Raw genomic sequence first — 12,139 nt, forward strand, 5'->3', positions numbered from 1 at the left:
AGCAGCGGCCCAGCAGCGGCCGCCGGGGAGGTGAAGGCGGCATGGGGGATGGCAGGGGTGAGCTCCGTGGTGTAGAGTGGGTAGGGAGCCCATGCTTCTGGCGACGCTGGAATAAGAGCTGCTCCAGTCAGGTCATCTAGGCAGGAGGAGACAAGGTGACAAGCATCTCAGTAGCTGGCCCCAACAGCCTGCTTCAGGGACAGGCTCTGGATTTCCCACCCCAAACTAAGGCTCCGCACTGCCAGCAAGGTTTAAATATAGCACCACTGCAACATCTCTGCTACCAGCGGCTCCTCTGGCCTCCCAGGCATTGCCAGGAGAGGCCAGGAACGTGCTCCATCACTTTTCATCGCCCCACGGGGGCTTTGGGCAGGCTGGTTCACACACATGGCACAGGGCTGGTGCCACGGGATGGCAGGACAGAAGACGGGGCTCTCAGCACCACGTCACAGGCTGCCCGAGAAGCCTCAGCAGGGCTGCTCGCCCCACCAGGCTATGCTGAGGGTGCATGGCACAGGACTTGTCCTTTCTGCTTCATACCTACAGGTGGTTTAAAGGAGTTATGGTATCACTCAAGTGACCAAAACCAACTGTGCTCTCCCAACACTTCTAGCGTCAGCCAGAAGTCTTACCAGACATGTGTTTTTCTCCTGCGACCCTAACATGCTGGCCTTCCCGCACCAGGCAGATTTCAGCCAGGGCATATGTGGGTATGGTTTCCTTTCCACCCCGGCAGCCTTCCCAGGGTTGGGCATCTCCCAGGTTGGGCCAGCCATGACCTCAAAGTCCCTCCCCAGCATACTCACAGGGGTCCCGTGCAATGAAGTGTGCGCCCAAGGCAGGGTGAATATTGGTGGGGTTTGGCGTGGCCATCAGCTTGCTCTTGGCCATCTTTGTGTTGGCTTTAGCAAACTCTAACCGCAAGGTCTGGGGGTTCTCTGGGTCAAAGCGGATGCCCTGTCACAGAAGAAAGCACAGGAATCTCTCAGAGGTGAGGTTTCCAGTCTAAGCACAGGCTGTGGCTATTCCTGGAGCAAAGCCCAACCAGGGAACCAAGGCCATCACGCTGCAGTCACATAGCCCAGGGGTTTTTTTGTCACTTCACTGCAACACTCAAGCTTCCATGTATTCCTATGTTTAGCTGGCCTTGGACCACTGCTTACAACGCGAGGGACGCAGCTTGGCTCCTTATGTGCAGTTCACCAACCAGCATGGCAGTGATGGCTACCAACACCGGTCAGGAAAAAGTTGTCTGCTGGAGCTGGGATAATCCCGTCTCTACTGGAGCTCCTACCTGTGCTGCCAGCCTGGGCAGGGAAAATAGTACTTGCACCAGTGCCCAAGTGTCTGCAGCAGGGCAGAACCAGATCAGCATGTCTTGCTGCCTAGATCCCACTAACTTTTGCAGGACCACATGGGATGGAGATAGTTTTGGGCTGCGCCTGCCATGTTGACCATTCTCATGCCTTTTTCTAGAGCTGCAGCAGGTTGGAAGTGCCATGAATATGCTCAAGAGCCTGTACCAGACAGCTTCTGCCCTGCCTCATATCCTTCCATGGAAACAGCACTGTGGGAAGGCTGGTTCCCTTCCTTTCTGAAGGAAGTACCTTCTACCTCCTACCTCCCAGGACAAGGACCTGCTCTGCTGAACTGCCGCACACTTTTCATCGGGGCATTTAGTAAAGTAAGGCTTTAACAAAGTCACTAGCACCAAGCAACACCTGCAGCCACACAATAGACCAGGTTTGCAATGAGCCTGCTTCGCCACCCACAAACCCTGGTGGAGCTTGACCTCGAGCCTCAAAAAGCTAATGCTAAATACAAGTTGAGCTCCACATGCTTCATTAAAGCATTACAGGGCATCAACTGGGTATCGCCCCATGTCTGTATACACCTGGGAACCACTCATGCCCCCAATACCTCTCTTCTCATCTATTTCCTACGGGTTGGCTCCCCAGAGAAAACACGCCTGCTCCAGGTACTCCAAGCCAAGGTCGAGTCAAGCGGTCAGGCTAGGATGAGCCCCCACCTCGGCACTCAGCCCAGACAGCAGGAGGAAAAGCTCCTTGAAGGTAGTTCTGGCCACACCTCGACACACATGGGTAATGAACAAGGGAGTCCTCTTAGTCCCCAACTCTTACTCCTACAGGGGGAGCACTTAATGGATAAGAAGCAGGAGTCACAGTCTGGATCCTGTGCATGCCAGCTCCAGAAAAGAAGTAGCTGATCTTTCTCCACACCCTCATGGCCCCCAGCCTTCCCTGGAACCTCCTGGCCCATCGGGTACTCACGTTCAAGGCGTTCTTCGCTGCTTCAGCACCAGCCCGGCTGTCGAAGGTCACAAAACCAACTGGCTAAAATAAATAATGCTGATTTCAGTTTGGAAGCCTCTCCCAGCTCCTCGGACTGCCCTGCCACCCTCTCTGCCCCAGACAGCTGACAGCAAGCAGAAGAGACCATCTAAAGCTGCAGAGGGCCTTTAAGCAGAGCTTGAAGTCATCATCTCAAGATTCCTGCTCCACATCTGCTCCCACCAAACCAAAAAGCTTTGGTATTCCTACACGTGGGGTCACGGGTCACCCTGGTAGCCCCCAGCAAGGGTACCCCTTGCTCACAAGGGGAACCACTGCCTTGATTAGACTGGGTCTGGGGAAGGTTTCTAGCAGCACAGGGTTTGAGGCTGAAGCACCGGCTCTCCCCCAGCCGACATGGTGTGGGCAGCAGTAGAAGATACGGAGCCATTTGGCACATGCCTAGAGCTTGAGACCACCATGGTGATGGGTGTGAGCAGAACCCAGCTATATACATGGTGCTGAATAGATGATGCTTTACGCAGTGAAATGCTGTCTGTCCCCCCTCCCCTCCTCTTCCCTCCCGGCAGGTCTGGTTTTCTAGCAAAAGCCAAAAATACGCAAGCACTGGAAGAAGGAGGTACCTGCTTGGAAGTTAGCTTGATCAGCGACCCTTCATAACCCTGGAGAAGGGAAGAAAGCAAGTCAACATCAGGTTCCCAAAGGAGCTGAGCTACAACCAAGACATGGCGTGACAGCTCCAGAAGTTACTGCAGCACCAAACCCTTCACAAGGCGGGGTTTGCAGCAGTCAGTACATTGACATATCTCTTCTTTCCCACCAAAAGAGAAGACTGAGATTAGTCTAAGGGCAGAACAGGTATCTCAGCTAGCCCTTTGGGAAGAAATCCCATTTTTTAGCTCTTCATCAAGCTACTGAGATGAGCACCCTGCCTGGCTAGTGCCTGGAGAGCCTAGAGCACCCCATGCTGGAAGAGGGGGAAGTGGGGTTCCCTCGTTTGCCCAAGGAGAGCCCATGTGGTGATCTAGTAAAGGATGGACAGTTAGGGGATCAGGACACATCCTTGAGGAAGGGCTGGTCCAGCTGGGCTGCAGGGCTGACCTAGCAGCCTTCATCCAAGCTTCGAGACAGCATGATTTCAACAGGCCCCAGGGGTTACCTATCTGAGCACAAGCCATGGGATACCATTCTGGTTTCATACCAGGTTCCTCAAGCTTTTACAGAATGCCTGCCTTCCCACTTCATCCTTGCTTCCTTCTGAGCTAGATCTTTGCTGCAAGGGTGGCTACAAGACAGCATCTTCCCCACCAAAGACCAAGTCTGAAGACCTTCTTACCTTGAATGGTCGGAAGAGTAGGTAGAGCTCTCTGGGCTTGATATCCACAGGAAGGCCACTGACAAACAGCGTCCGTACCTAGGAGAGAGGTCATCAAGGTCTACTGAAAGGAGATGCTTAGTACCAAAGCAGGAGTACAGAGCACAGGTCAGAAGCTAGGAGCAATGAGAGCAGAACACCTCGCACCAAAGGTGGCCTTGCAGGCACTAACCCTTCCCTACATTAGAGGAGCACGGTCCAGGGTAAAATACACCCGGTCCTTTCCTCCCTGCCACAAAGGATTTAGACATTTACAAAAATCCAGTCTCGAGCAGAATAGTCTGAGTGGATTATGGCATGGACACCAGCCCCACAGTCTGACTTTGGTGACTAAAACTTGAGAAGACTGCTAGAAGACCATACACCATAGACCACACACTGCCAAAAGCACTAACACAGTTTGATACATATCAAAGGTCCAGAAGAGACCAGCACAAACCCCAGCTGTCTCTCTAGCTATTTCCAGAGCTCACACACCAGATCTCTTTTCCTTAGCCTGTCCTGGCTCTTTACTTCAGCCCCTGACTCAAAGACAGCCCTCAACTTTCAAAAATACCTCACTGCTATACTCTCAGCTTTTGACTTCTCCCAATGATGTTCTGGGGCTTTTGCAGGAGGATTTTTGGGTCCGTCCCAGCTCCTTCACCACCACACACCAGACCCTTCAGAAGCTGCCCCCAAACCAGCTCTTACAGTGCTTGTTCTCCTGTGCCCAGCCAAAAGCCAGCTGTGCTGCACCAAGTCCACGTAGGCTGCTGCTCTTTCCAAGCCGCAGAAGTCACATACCAAGTCTAAACTCACTCATCACGTATAAGCAAACAGAGTACCAGAGGATGACTTCAATAGATAATCTGCTGAAATTATCTAGAATAGTTCACGCAAATAGCCAGGAAGAAGAAACAGTGCTGAAGGCTCATGGCCTGGGACAACTCTGCTCAACAGTCAGACCATTGTGGCCACCTTCTCCCTCACGTCAGCCAGCAGCCCGTTTCCATAGGAAGCAGCACGATGAAGATGCCAAGCCTTCTTGTAAATCAGCACAGAGCTGGAAAGGGAAGTTGTGCACAACAGAGGTCACCAAGACACTAATCATTAACAAGGACCAGGAGACCACAAGCACAGCTGGGCCAGCACTGACGGATAGTTGAGGGAAGACAGAAGACAATGGGGAATGAGATGGAGCTCTGCGTTCCTCACTTTTCATTGCACGGGGATGCCACCCAGCGAGCCAGTCCCAAACAAGCCATGAGAAGGTCATGGGATGGCACTGATGCCCAAATGCTCAGAATAGCACCAAACGGCGCCAGACGCTTCTGAGCTGCAAAACATGCAGCAGGACGGGGAGCCCTAAGCCAAGAGCCCACCTCCTGGCCTGCTTCCAGTCAGGGGTGACCCCATTACATTTGCAGGGCAGAAGCACTCTGCTCCCACATTTTGGTTTCTGCTCAGCCATTTCCCCTGCCCCACACTAGGTGGGTTCTGTCTGACACCTCCTTAAGCCTCTTTTGCCACCAAAGAGAGTGGCACACACTTGCCCTGCTCCTGGGCTGGAGAGAACGGCCACGTGAAGGCACAGGAGCATGAAGCAGAGCCTCCACACCCTGCAACTCTTTGGGGGCAGCCAGATTCAGAGTTCTCCAAGCAGGGAAGCTTCTCCTGTTTACAGGAGAAGACACACACCTCCTTGAGCTCCTGAGCCCAAGACAGGGCAGAGAAATACCCTTCATAGCAGCAGCTTAACCCATCCAGGATGGACAGCAATCGTGAAAGTCTTGGTGCTCTGCCCCTCTTGTGCTCCATGCATGTTGAGACTAAGGGCTGCCACCACCCGGTGAACACCCCAGCATACTGCTACCACCCCCCCATTAGTGCACAGAGCCGTCCTCCAGCCTGGCATCTCTCAAGACTGCCGCAGAATACAACCACTGAGCATCCTTCCTTCCAACACTGGCATCTCACCCATCCCCTCCCCTGATCCCTCAAGTATGGATGGCCCCACCACATCTCCCCAGCTTTTGCTTTGCCCTGTCTAGGGAAGCTGCATGCTACATGGAGCACTCCAGAAACACTTTCCATGCCCAGGCTCAGTCCTACAGCCTCCCCACCCAGCCCAGCCCCTATCTGATGTTTCAGTGCATCACTCCAGAGCCACCTCATGCCCAGACAGAGCGGGCAATGGCACCATCTCTCAGCTTGCCGGCTGCCTTGAAGACTTTGGTGCTTGCGCTGCAGCACAGAGCTACATGGAGTGCCTGCCATGCATTCCCAGAAGATGCACAGCCATCTCTTGCAGGGGAGGACTGTGCAGACTGTGGTGGCACACATGTGCCTCAGCCATGTGAAAGCACCATCCCTTTTCAATATTTCAGGATCTAAGTGTGCTCAGACCCCAGAATGGATGTTTCTTCCAAGCAGATAGAAATCTGCATCCCTGTTGGGTCTCTAAATGGTCCCGTGATGTGTTGCTCAGTAAGTCCTTGCGACAGGCGTGACGGAATGGAAGATGCAGGGATGCTCAGGGAAGGGGAAGTCAGCTACTCAGAGCCCTTTGACAGCCTGAACAGAGCAACACAGGCACCTACGAAAGCTCTTTGTCGGAGGTAATAAGCTCCTAATGTCAGCTCCATAAGTTGCTGCCAAGGATGGGAGCAAGAGACATTCTCTCACAGGCCAAAAAAATCTTCCCTCAGCCTCCAGGTCCAGTCTGTCCCCATACACAGCACTGGAAAGGGGACCCCCAGCTCACCCACAGCACCCGCCAAGGGCCAGCATCACTAGGGCGATCCCAAATGCCACCAGCAAACATCTTCAAACAAGGTTTCTCCAAGGGTCTCAAGACTGACTACAGAAGGTCCCTGCTCAGAAGAGCTTGTTAGAAGCGATGAGACCGAGTGGTTGGTTCTCCGAGATCTCTGCAGTTCAGCACATCCATAAATGACGTAGAAAAGGGCACGGGCAAAGTGAAACCAAGTTGTTCAGGGAAGGGAGGGTGAGGCTGGTGAGAGACCTGAGCGACACAGTTGAGGGACAGAGGGAGACCGCTTCCGAGACCAGGTGTAAACGTGGGATCAGCAGCAAATCAGAAAGCAAAGGGAATCTGGGTTATCCCACGGGAGAAAAGCAGGAGGCAACTCGTCAGTCTGAGCATCTTGTGCACTGTGGGCAGCCCTGGTCCAGCCTCCTCCTCCCCCTACTCCCAAAAAGAGGGAACTATAGATGAGGGCAACAGGGTCTGGACAAGCATCTTCCAGTGGATTATGCAAACTGGGACTCTCCAGTCACCCCTTTGCAGCCTAAGTCCTGCAGGCTTTGAGAGGCCACTAGGACCACCCAGGGCTGATGAATCCAGGCTTCCAGCCCTTCCACTCGACTTGCCAAGGCAGTGTAGGCTTCTGCTTAAATATATTTGCCCTGCTTCAACTCCCTGCCACCAAACACCAGCTCCATGAAGATACTCAGCCTCCCCCACAGAGCAGCTGGAAAAGCCACAGGACAAAAAAAATATATATATATATTTTATATATATATGTATCTCCATCCAGGGCTAGATCAGGAACTGCCTGGGCCGCACTGCATGCTCAGCAGGAGCCTGGAGCAGACAGAGCAGCAGCAGATCTCCAGGAATACCTTGTTCTTGTGTTCGCTCTGAGACTCTGCTACCAGCCATGGAGATGAGATACCAGGTGAGAGCAACCCCATCTCACCCAGGACGGACTGATCTTAACAAGATGCGCAGGCAGGGAGGGAAGCGGGGCAGTTGGGCAGGGAGCAGCTCTTGCCTCGGACAGCCCGGCGAGGTCACGCTGCTGGAGGCCTTGCAGAAAACGCTTTCCCTTCCCCATCTCTGCCCCCTCTGGGGATGTCCCTAGTCCAAACACCCGGCAGAGATGGCGGAGAGCCATGGAAAACAGGCTTTGTGCCAGGAGGGACAAGACCATCTAGGCCATCTCTTAGGGAGGGAGGATCCCAGCATAGCTTCCCACGCAGGAGGGAGGGAGGGACAAGGACAAACCCATTTAGTGCTCAAGTCCTGGGAGGCTCTAAAGCAGTTCTTACACTGCCGCGTCTCCCAGAAGAGACACACCTACTGCAAGCACCACCGGGTACTTAGCACCAAGGCTTTAAAGACACCAAGCAGCATCACCTGCCTCTTCCTACCACAGCTCCAGCACTGCCAGGAGGTCGGCATAGACGGGTCTTACACCATCCACATCTCCTGGCCACGTTAGCTTTTCAGTAAGAGCTCTTGAAAAGGAGTCCTAAGTGGAGCCAGACACTGCCCTGCAGCCCAGCAAGGGTCAAGTTGTGCCTTTGCATCCAACATTTCTTCTGACATAAGTACCCACCTCCAACAAGGCTGCTCTGGTAGGTCTCCAGTGCAGGGCTTTTGTCAAGAGACCGCTCCAAATCCTCCCAGAAGAGCTGCATTACCCACCCCCTGCTTTCACACAGCTGTGGCCACTCCAGCCCCCCATAGATCAGCCAGGTCCTGGGGCCACACTCCCAGCACCTGGAGCACACAAGCCTTTACCACCAGTGGTTAGGAGATACCTGAAGACAGCTACAGCAGGAACATCCTTGAGCGCCTCACCTACACCACATCACTGGACATCCCCCCTCTCCAGGAGGTGTCCCCACCACCAGCTACATGCCACTTTTTCCTGGAGACAGGCCATCTCCTGCTTGTTCGTACCGATAAGTCCACCGAGCCTTCTCCCTGTGCCACCAGCTGAAGGGAGCCCTGCACCATCCTGCTGGGGACAGGGACACGCTCTGCCGCGGCACCCCAAAGGCAGTCCCCCGCTCCAGGCAGCCACCCTTGAGGTCCCAGCAGCTCAGGCACATGGGCTACACCTCTTCCCATGGGAGAGCATCCCAATGGGGCGCCTCTCAGGCACCCGCACCAGCAGAGTTGTAGCAGCGGGGGGGAAATACAGAGCCCCAGCCCTGGCCACCACCATGCAGCCAGGGCCACTTGACATGAGGCCACCGGAATGCAGCGAGGCCGCCGGCTGCCCCGAGAGCCGGGACTTATAAGGCACAGCAGCAGGAGGCGGGGAGGCCGGCCTGCAGGACGGGGCTGCCGGGAAGGACGCGCTGGGGAGTGCCACCGCAGGGCCGAGAAACAGGACAGGACCCTCGTCACACTGCCCCATGCGGGACGTGGGGCTACAGGGTTCCTGTCACCTCACCGGGTGGACCCAGGCCCGGGCGGTTTTGCTCCTCAAGCACATCAAACTCGCAGGAAACACATGGGAGGGGAAAACCAGAGGAGAGAGAGGGCTGGGCTGTGCAAGGGACAGCTCAGCAGGAGAGCAGGGCAACCTCAGCACCATGGAGCGTGTCTCTCAAGGGGAAGGGCTTGCCAACAGACTCCTTCACCATTCCGTGCCTCAGTTTCCCCTCCAACATCCTCAGGGGCCGGCAGGCAGGGTAGGACCGAGCCCCAGTGCAGGATCAGACCAGGAGATGTTCCGGCCAGGAAGCCCTGAGCAGCCACAGGCCATCCTCCCCCACACCAGAAAGATGTTCACCCATCCCCAGAGGGGAAAAGAGGGTCTCGGACCTCCCCCAGCACTTGAAGTGGGGCATTTCCCTCCCAAATCAGCCTCTTGCACAAAAGGCACCCAAGGACCAACATCCTGCTCACCCGGTGGGGAGGAAGGCAGGCTGACCACAAGCAAGATCCAAGCATTTCATCCCAAAAGCTGGGGTGTTTCATGCGTGGCACTGCTTACAGCTGGGTCAGCACCGATCTTCTCCCTCTCCTCCCCGTGTCAGGCAGGGGGACATCAACGGGCTTCAACCGCCCCTGCGGTCAGGGCAGGAAGGCATTGGAGGGAGAGGCACCAGCCCCTGCCCGAGGCAGCAGGAAGCACATGGGCGCCGATAAGTCCAGGCACAACGGGGCAGCACCCAAGAATAGCCCGTGGCCCCAGCGGAGGAAGCACTGCCGGTGCGGCTGTGCCATGGAGATGCCCCCCCCCACTCCCCACTATGGAGTCCCAGTCCCTCCGGGGCGTCTCCACAGGATCTCATGGAAAGGATGGCACCCATGGACCACAGCAGGGGTTCAAAGCTGTTGAAACACCTGGGAAGATCAGCCCTGCAACTCCCAAGAGATTACTGTCCCAACTGGACAGATCCCCAGCTCAAAGAGAAGGTGGTTAAGTGTCCTCAGGATGCCGTCGCAGCCTTCCACCTTGCTGAGAGGTCTCCTAAGCTAGAGGAGACACGCACAAGTATCACAGCCAACATGCTGAAGGATGCTCACATCCATGCTTCTACTACCCAGCCTGCTGTGCTAAGCCCCTGGCTCCAGGGACCCAGCAGCACATCTGCCACCCTCTGATGTTCAGGGACCTACAGACACCTCTCACCATCAGCTGGAACCATCGACCTTACCCACCCGGACAGCTTACACCAGGGAAACCTGATGTAGGGCAGTTCCTCCTACCTGCACCCAGGCATTTGTTCTCCTGGCAGGAGACATGGAGGTGAGACACATTTCTGCCAGTCTCTGCCCTAAGCAGAAGACACTGGTTTGGATGCAGGGTGCTCATGAGGTGTGTTTTTACCTCAGGTCCTTAAGCAAGTATACCGGTCTTTGCTTTGCCCCACAAGACAATTCCTGGGCACTTCTCAGTCCTATGCCTCCTCTGCCCACGGAGCCAGGACACATCCACAGAAGTCCATGAATCTCTCCTCAAGTCAACCTGATTTGGGGCAGCACACTGCTGGGCATGCCACAGCCCCATGGTACATGCCTGGCATCTCCACAGCCCAATGCCAAGCAAGTCTTCCACAAAACCCAAGCAGTGGCAAGCCCAACATCAAGCAAGTCTTCCACAACAACCAAGTGATGGCAAGCTGAAAGTTTGCAGCAGCTCTCTGCTGTTCACAGTGGTCAGAGTGTCACCCCAATCACAGGGAGACCTTTAGGGACACCACAGGACTGAACCACCACTGCGTCAGTCCAGCTTTTGGCAAAACAGGGCCACTAGGCAGCAGGGAGGGGCTGTGCTACCCAAAAATGGATCAGAAGAGTCAACCCTAACCAGCATTGTGTCCTGATCTCCCTCTGCACCACAGGGCACTCTCCCCCCAAGACCCCCAAGAAGGCGCCCAGCCTGTACAAGGTAGAGGCCAAGGTGGAGTAAGTCCATCAGCCCAGGAGAGCCTGAGGAGCAGGGCAGAGCGCGTAGCAAGAATGGATTCGGCACACAATCCGAGCATTAAGGCCGCTGCTAGAAACAGGTCACGTCCCAGCCAGCTCCCCATTGGCATCCCACTGTGGCCAAGGAGACCCCAGGAGGTAAAGCTTCCTTCCCTCCTCTAGTACCTTGCAGAGGAGCTGGGTGCTCTCTCTGAGTCCATAGCTTGTTCCACACATCCAGCCACTGCTATAGGTGACCCAGGGGAGTCACCCTTTCAGGCTGGCCTCCTACCCTTGAAAGCAGATGGGAGGGACACACATCCCCAGGCCAACAGCTTCTGACACACAGCCACGTAACAAGACCCAACCCCACACTTATGCAAGAACCCATCACCACATCCTTGGCAGTGCAGGAGGGAATGCACCATCCCAAAGTAGAAGGCACAACATTTCCATAGCCTCTTCTGGGCTGGCTACGGAGCAGGGCTGGAGATCCTCCACATGGGTAAGACCGCCCTACTGAGTCCTTGGGTTTCCAGCAACCACAGTCGGCAGCCAGGTAAGCCTGGGCTCAGTGATCAAGGAGATCCAGCAAGGTTGTGCAAGGCCAGCACATGCAGTCCCATGTGACTGTCATCTAGAGAAAGCCACTCCAGCAACCACTGGGCACATCAAGGCAAGGCTGTAGGCAGGATCTCATATCTATGTTCTACCATCCTGCCCTACCACCGGGGCAACATTTGGCCCATTGGGCTTGAGATTATTCCTTCCCATAGGGCGCACAGAGGTCAACATCTTGTCCCTGTTCACCAGGCCAGGTGTCAGAGATTATCTTCATTAGACAGATGGACAGAGCAAGCCTCAGCACCACCCCTGTTCCCATCTCCAAGCAAAAGCGAATGGAGAGCCCTGGGGCCAAGGAAAGCCCCACCAGCCCAGGCACACCAAGCAGAGCCCAGACCTCATGTAAGCCTCCAGCTCCACACCTGCCTGCCATCCAGTCATCATCCAACGCATCAACACACAACACCCCTCTCTGGTGGGGCTGAACCAAGGGGTTACAGCAGGTCCTGGGACAGGCAGCCTCCCAACCACACCATGACCCTGCAGTATAGTGGTCAAAGTGTCCTTTCCAAGCCTGCAGCATCCACTTCTGCCACACCAAGGGCAGAGTCACTGGCACACTTCCCCTCAGCACCAGTGCCACTGTCCACCCCAGGGTCCCTCCTCACCAGACATGTGGGGCTGGCTCAGGATCACAGCTACCCTGACGCACCTCAGTGTGACCCAGGTTCA

At 55.3% G+C, this 12,139-nt stretch overlaps 1 protein-coding gene across 1 annotated transcript in view; it reads right to left on the reverse strand.

Moving 5' to 3' along the window:
• The window catches only part of RBPMS2 (RNA binding protein with multiple splicing 2), a 31,646-nt gene that overhangs the window by 15,523 nt on the left and 3,984 nt on the right, over positions 1-12,139 (reverse strand). The window contains exons 2-6 of the mRNA XM_009893145.1: positions 3,649-3,726; positions 2,936-2,974; positions 2,292-2,354; positions 807-957; positions 15-136 (exon numbers count right to left, since the gene is read on the reverse strand). Of these exons, the coding sequence (XP_009891447.1) occupies positions 15-136; positions 807-957; positions 2,292-2,354; positions 2,936-2,974; positions 3,649-3,726 (453 nt within the window). The remainder of the gene's footprint in view (positions 1-14; positions 137-806; positions 958-2,291; positions 2,355-2,935; positions 2,975-3,648; positions 3,727-12,139) is intronic.

This window comes from Charadrius vociferus, unplaced genomic scaffold (genome assembly GCF_000708025.1).
Source record: "Charadrius vociferus isolate BGI_N301 unplaced genomic scaffold, ASM70802v2 scaffold399, whole genome shotgun sequence".
Taxonomy (NCBI): domain Eukaryota; kingdom Metazoa; phylum Chordata; class Aves; order Charadriiformes; family Charadriidae; genus Charadrius; species Charadrius vociferus.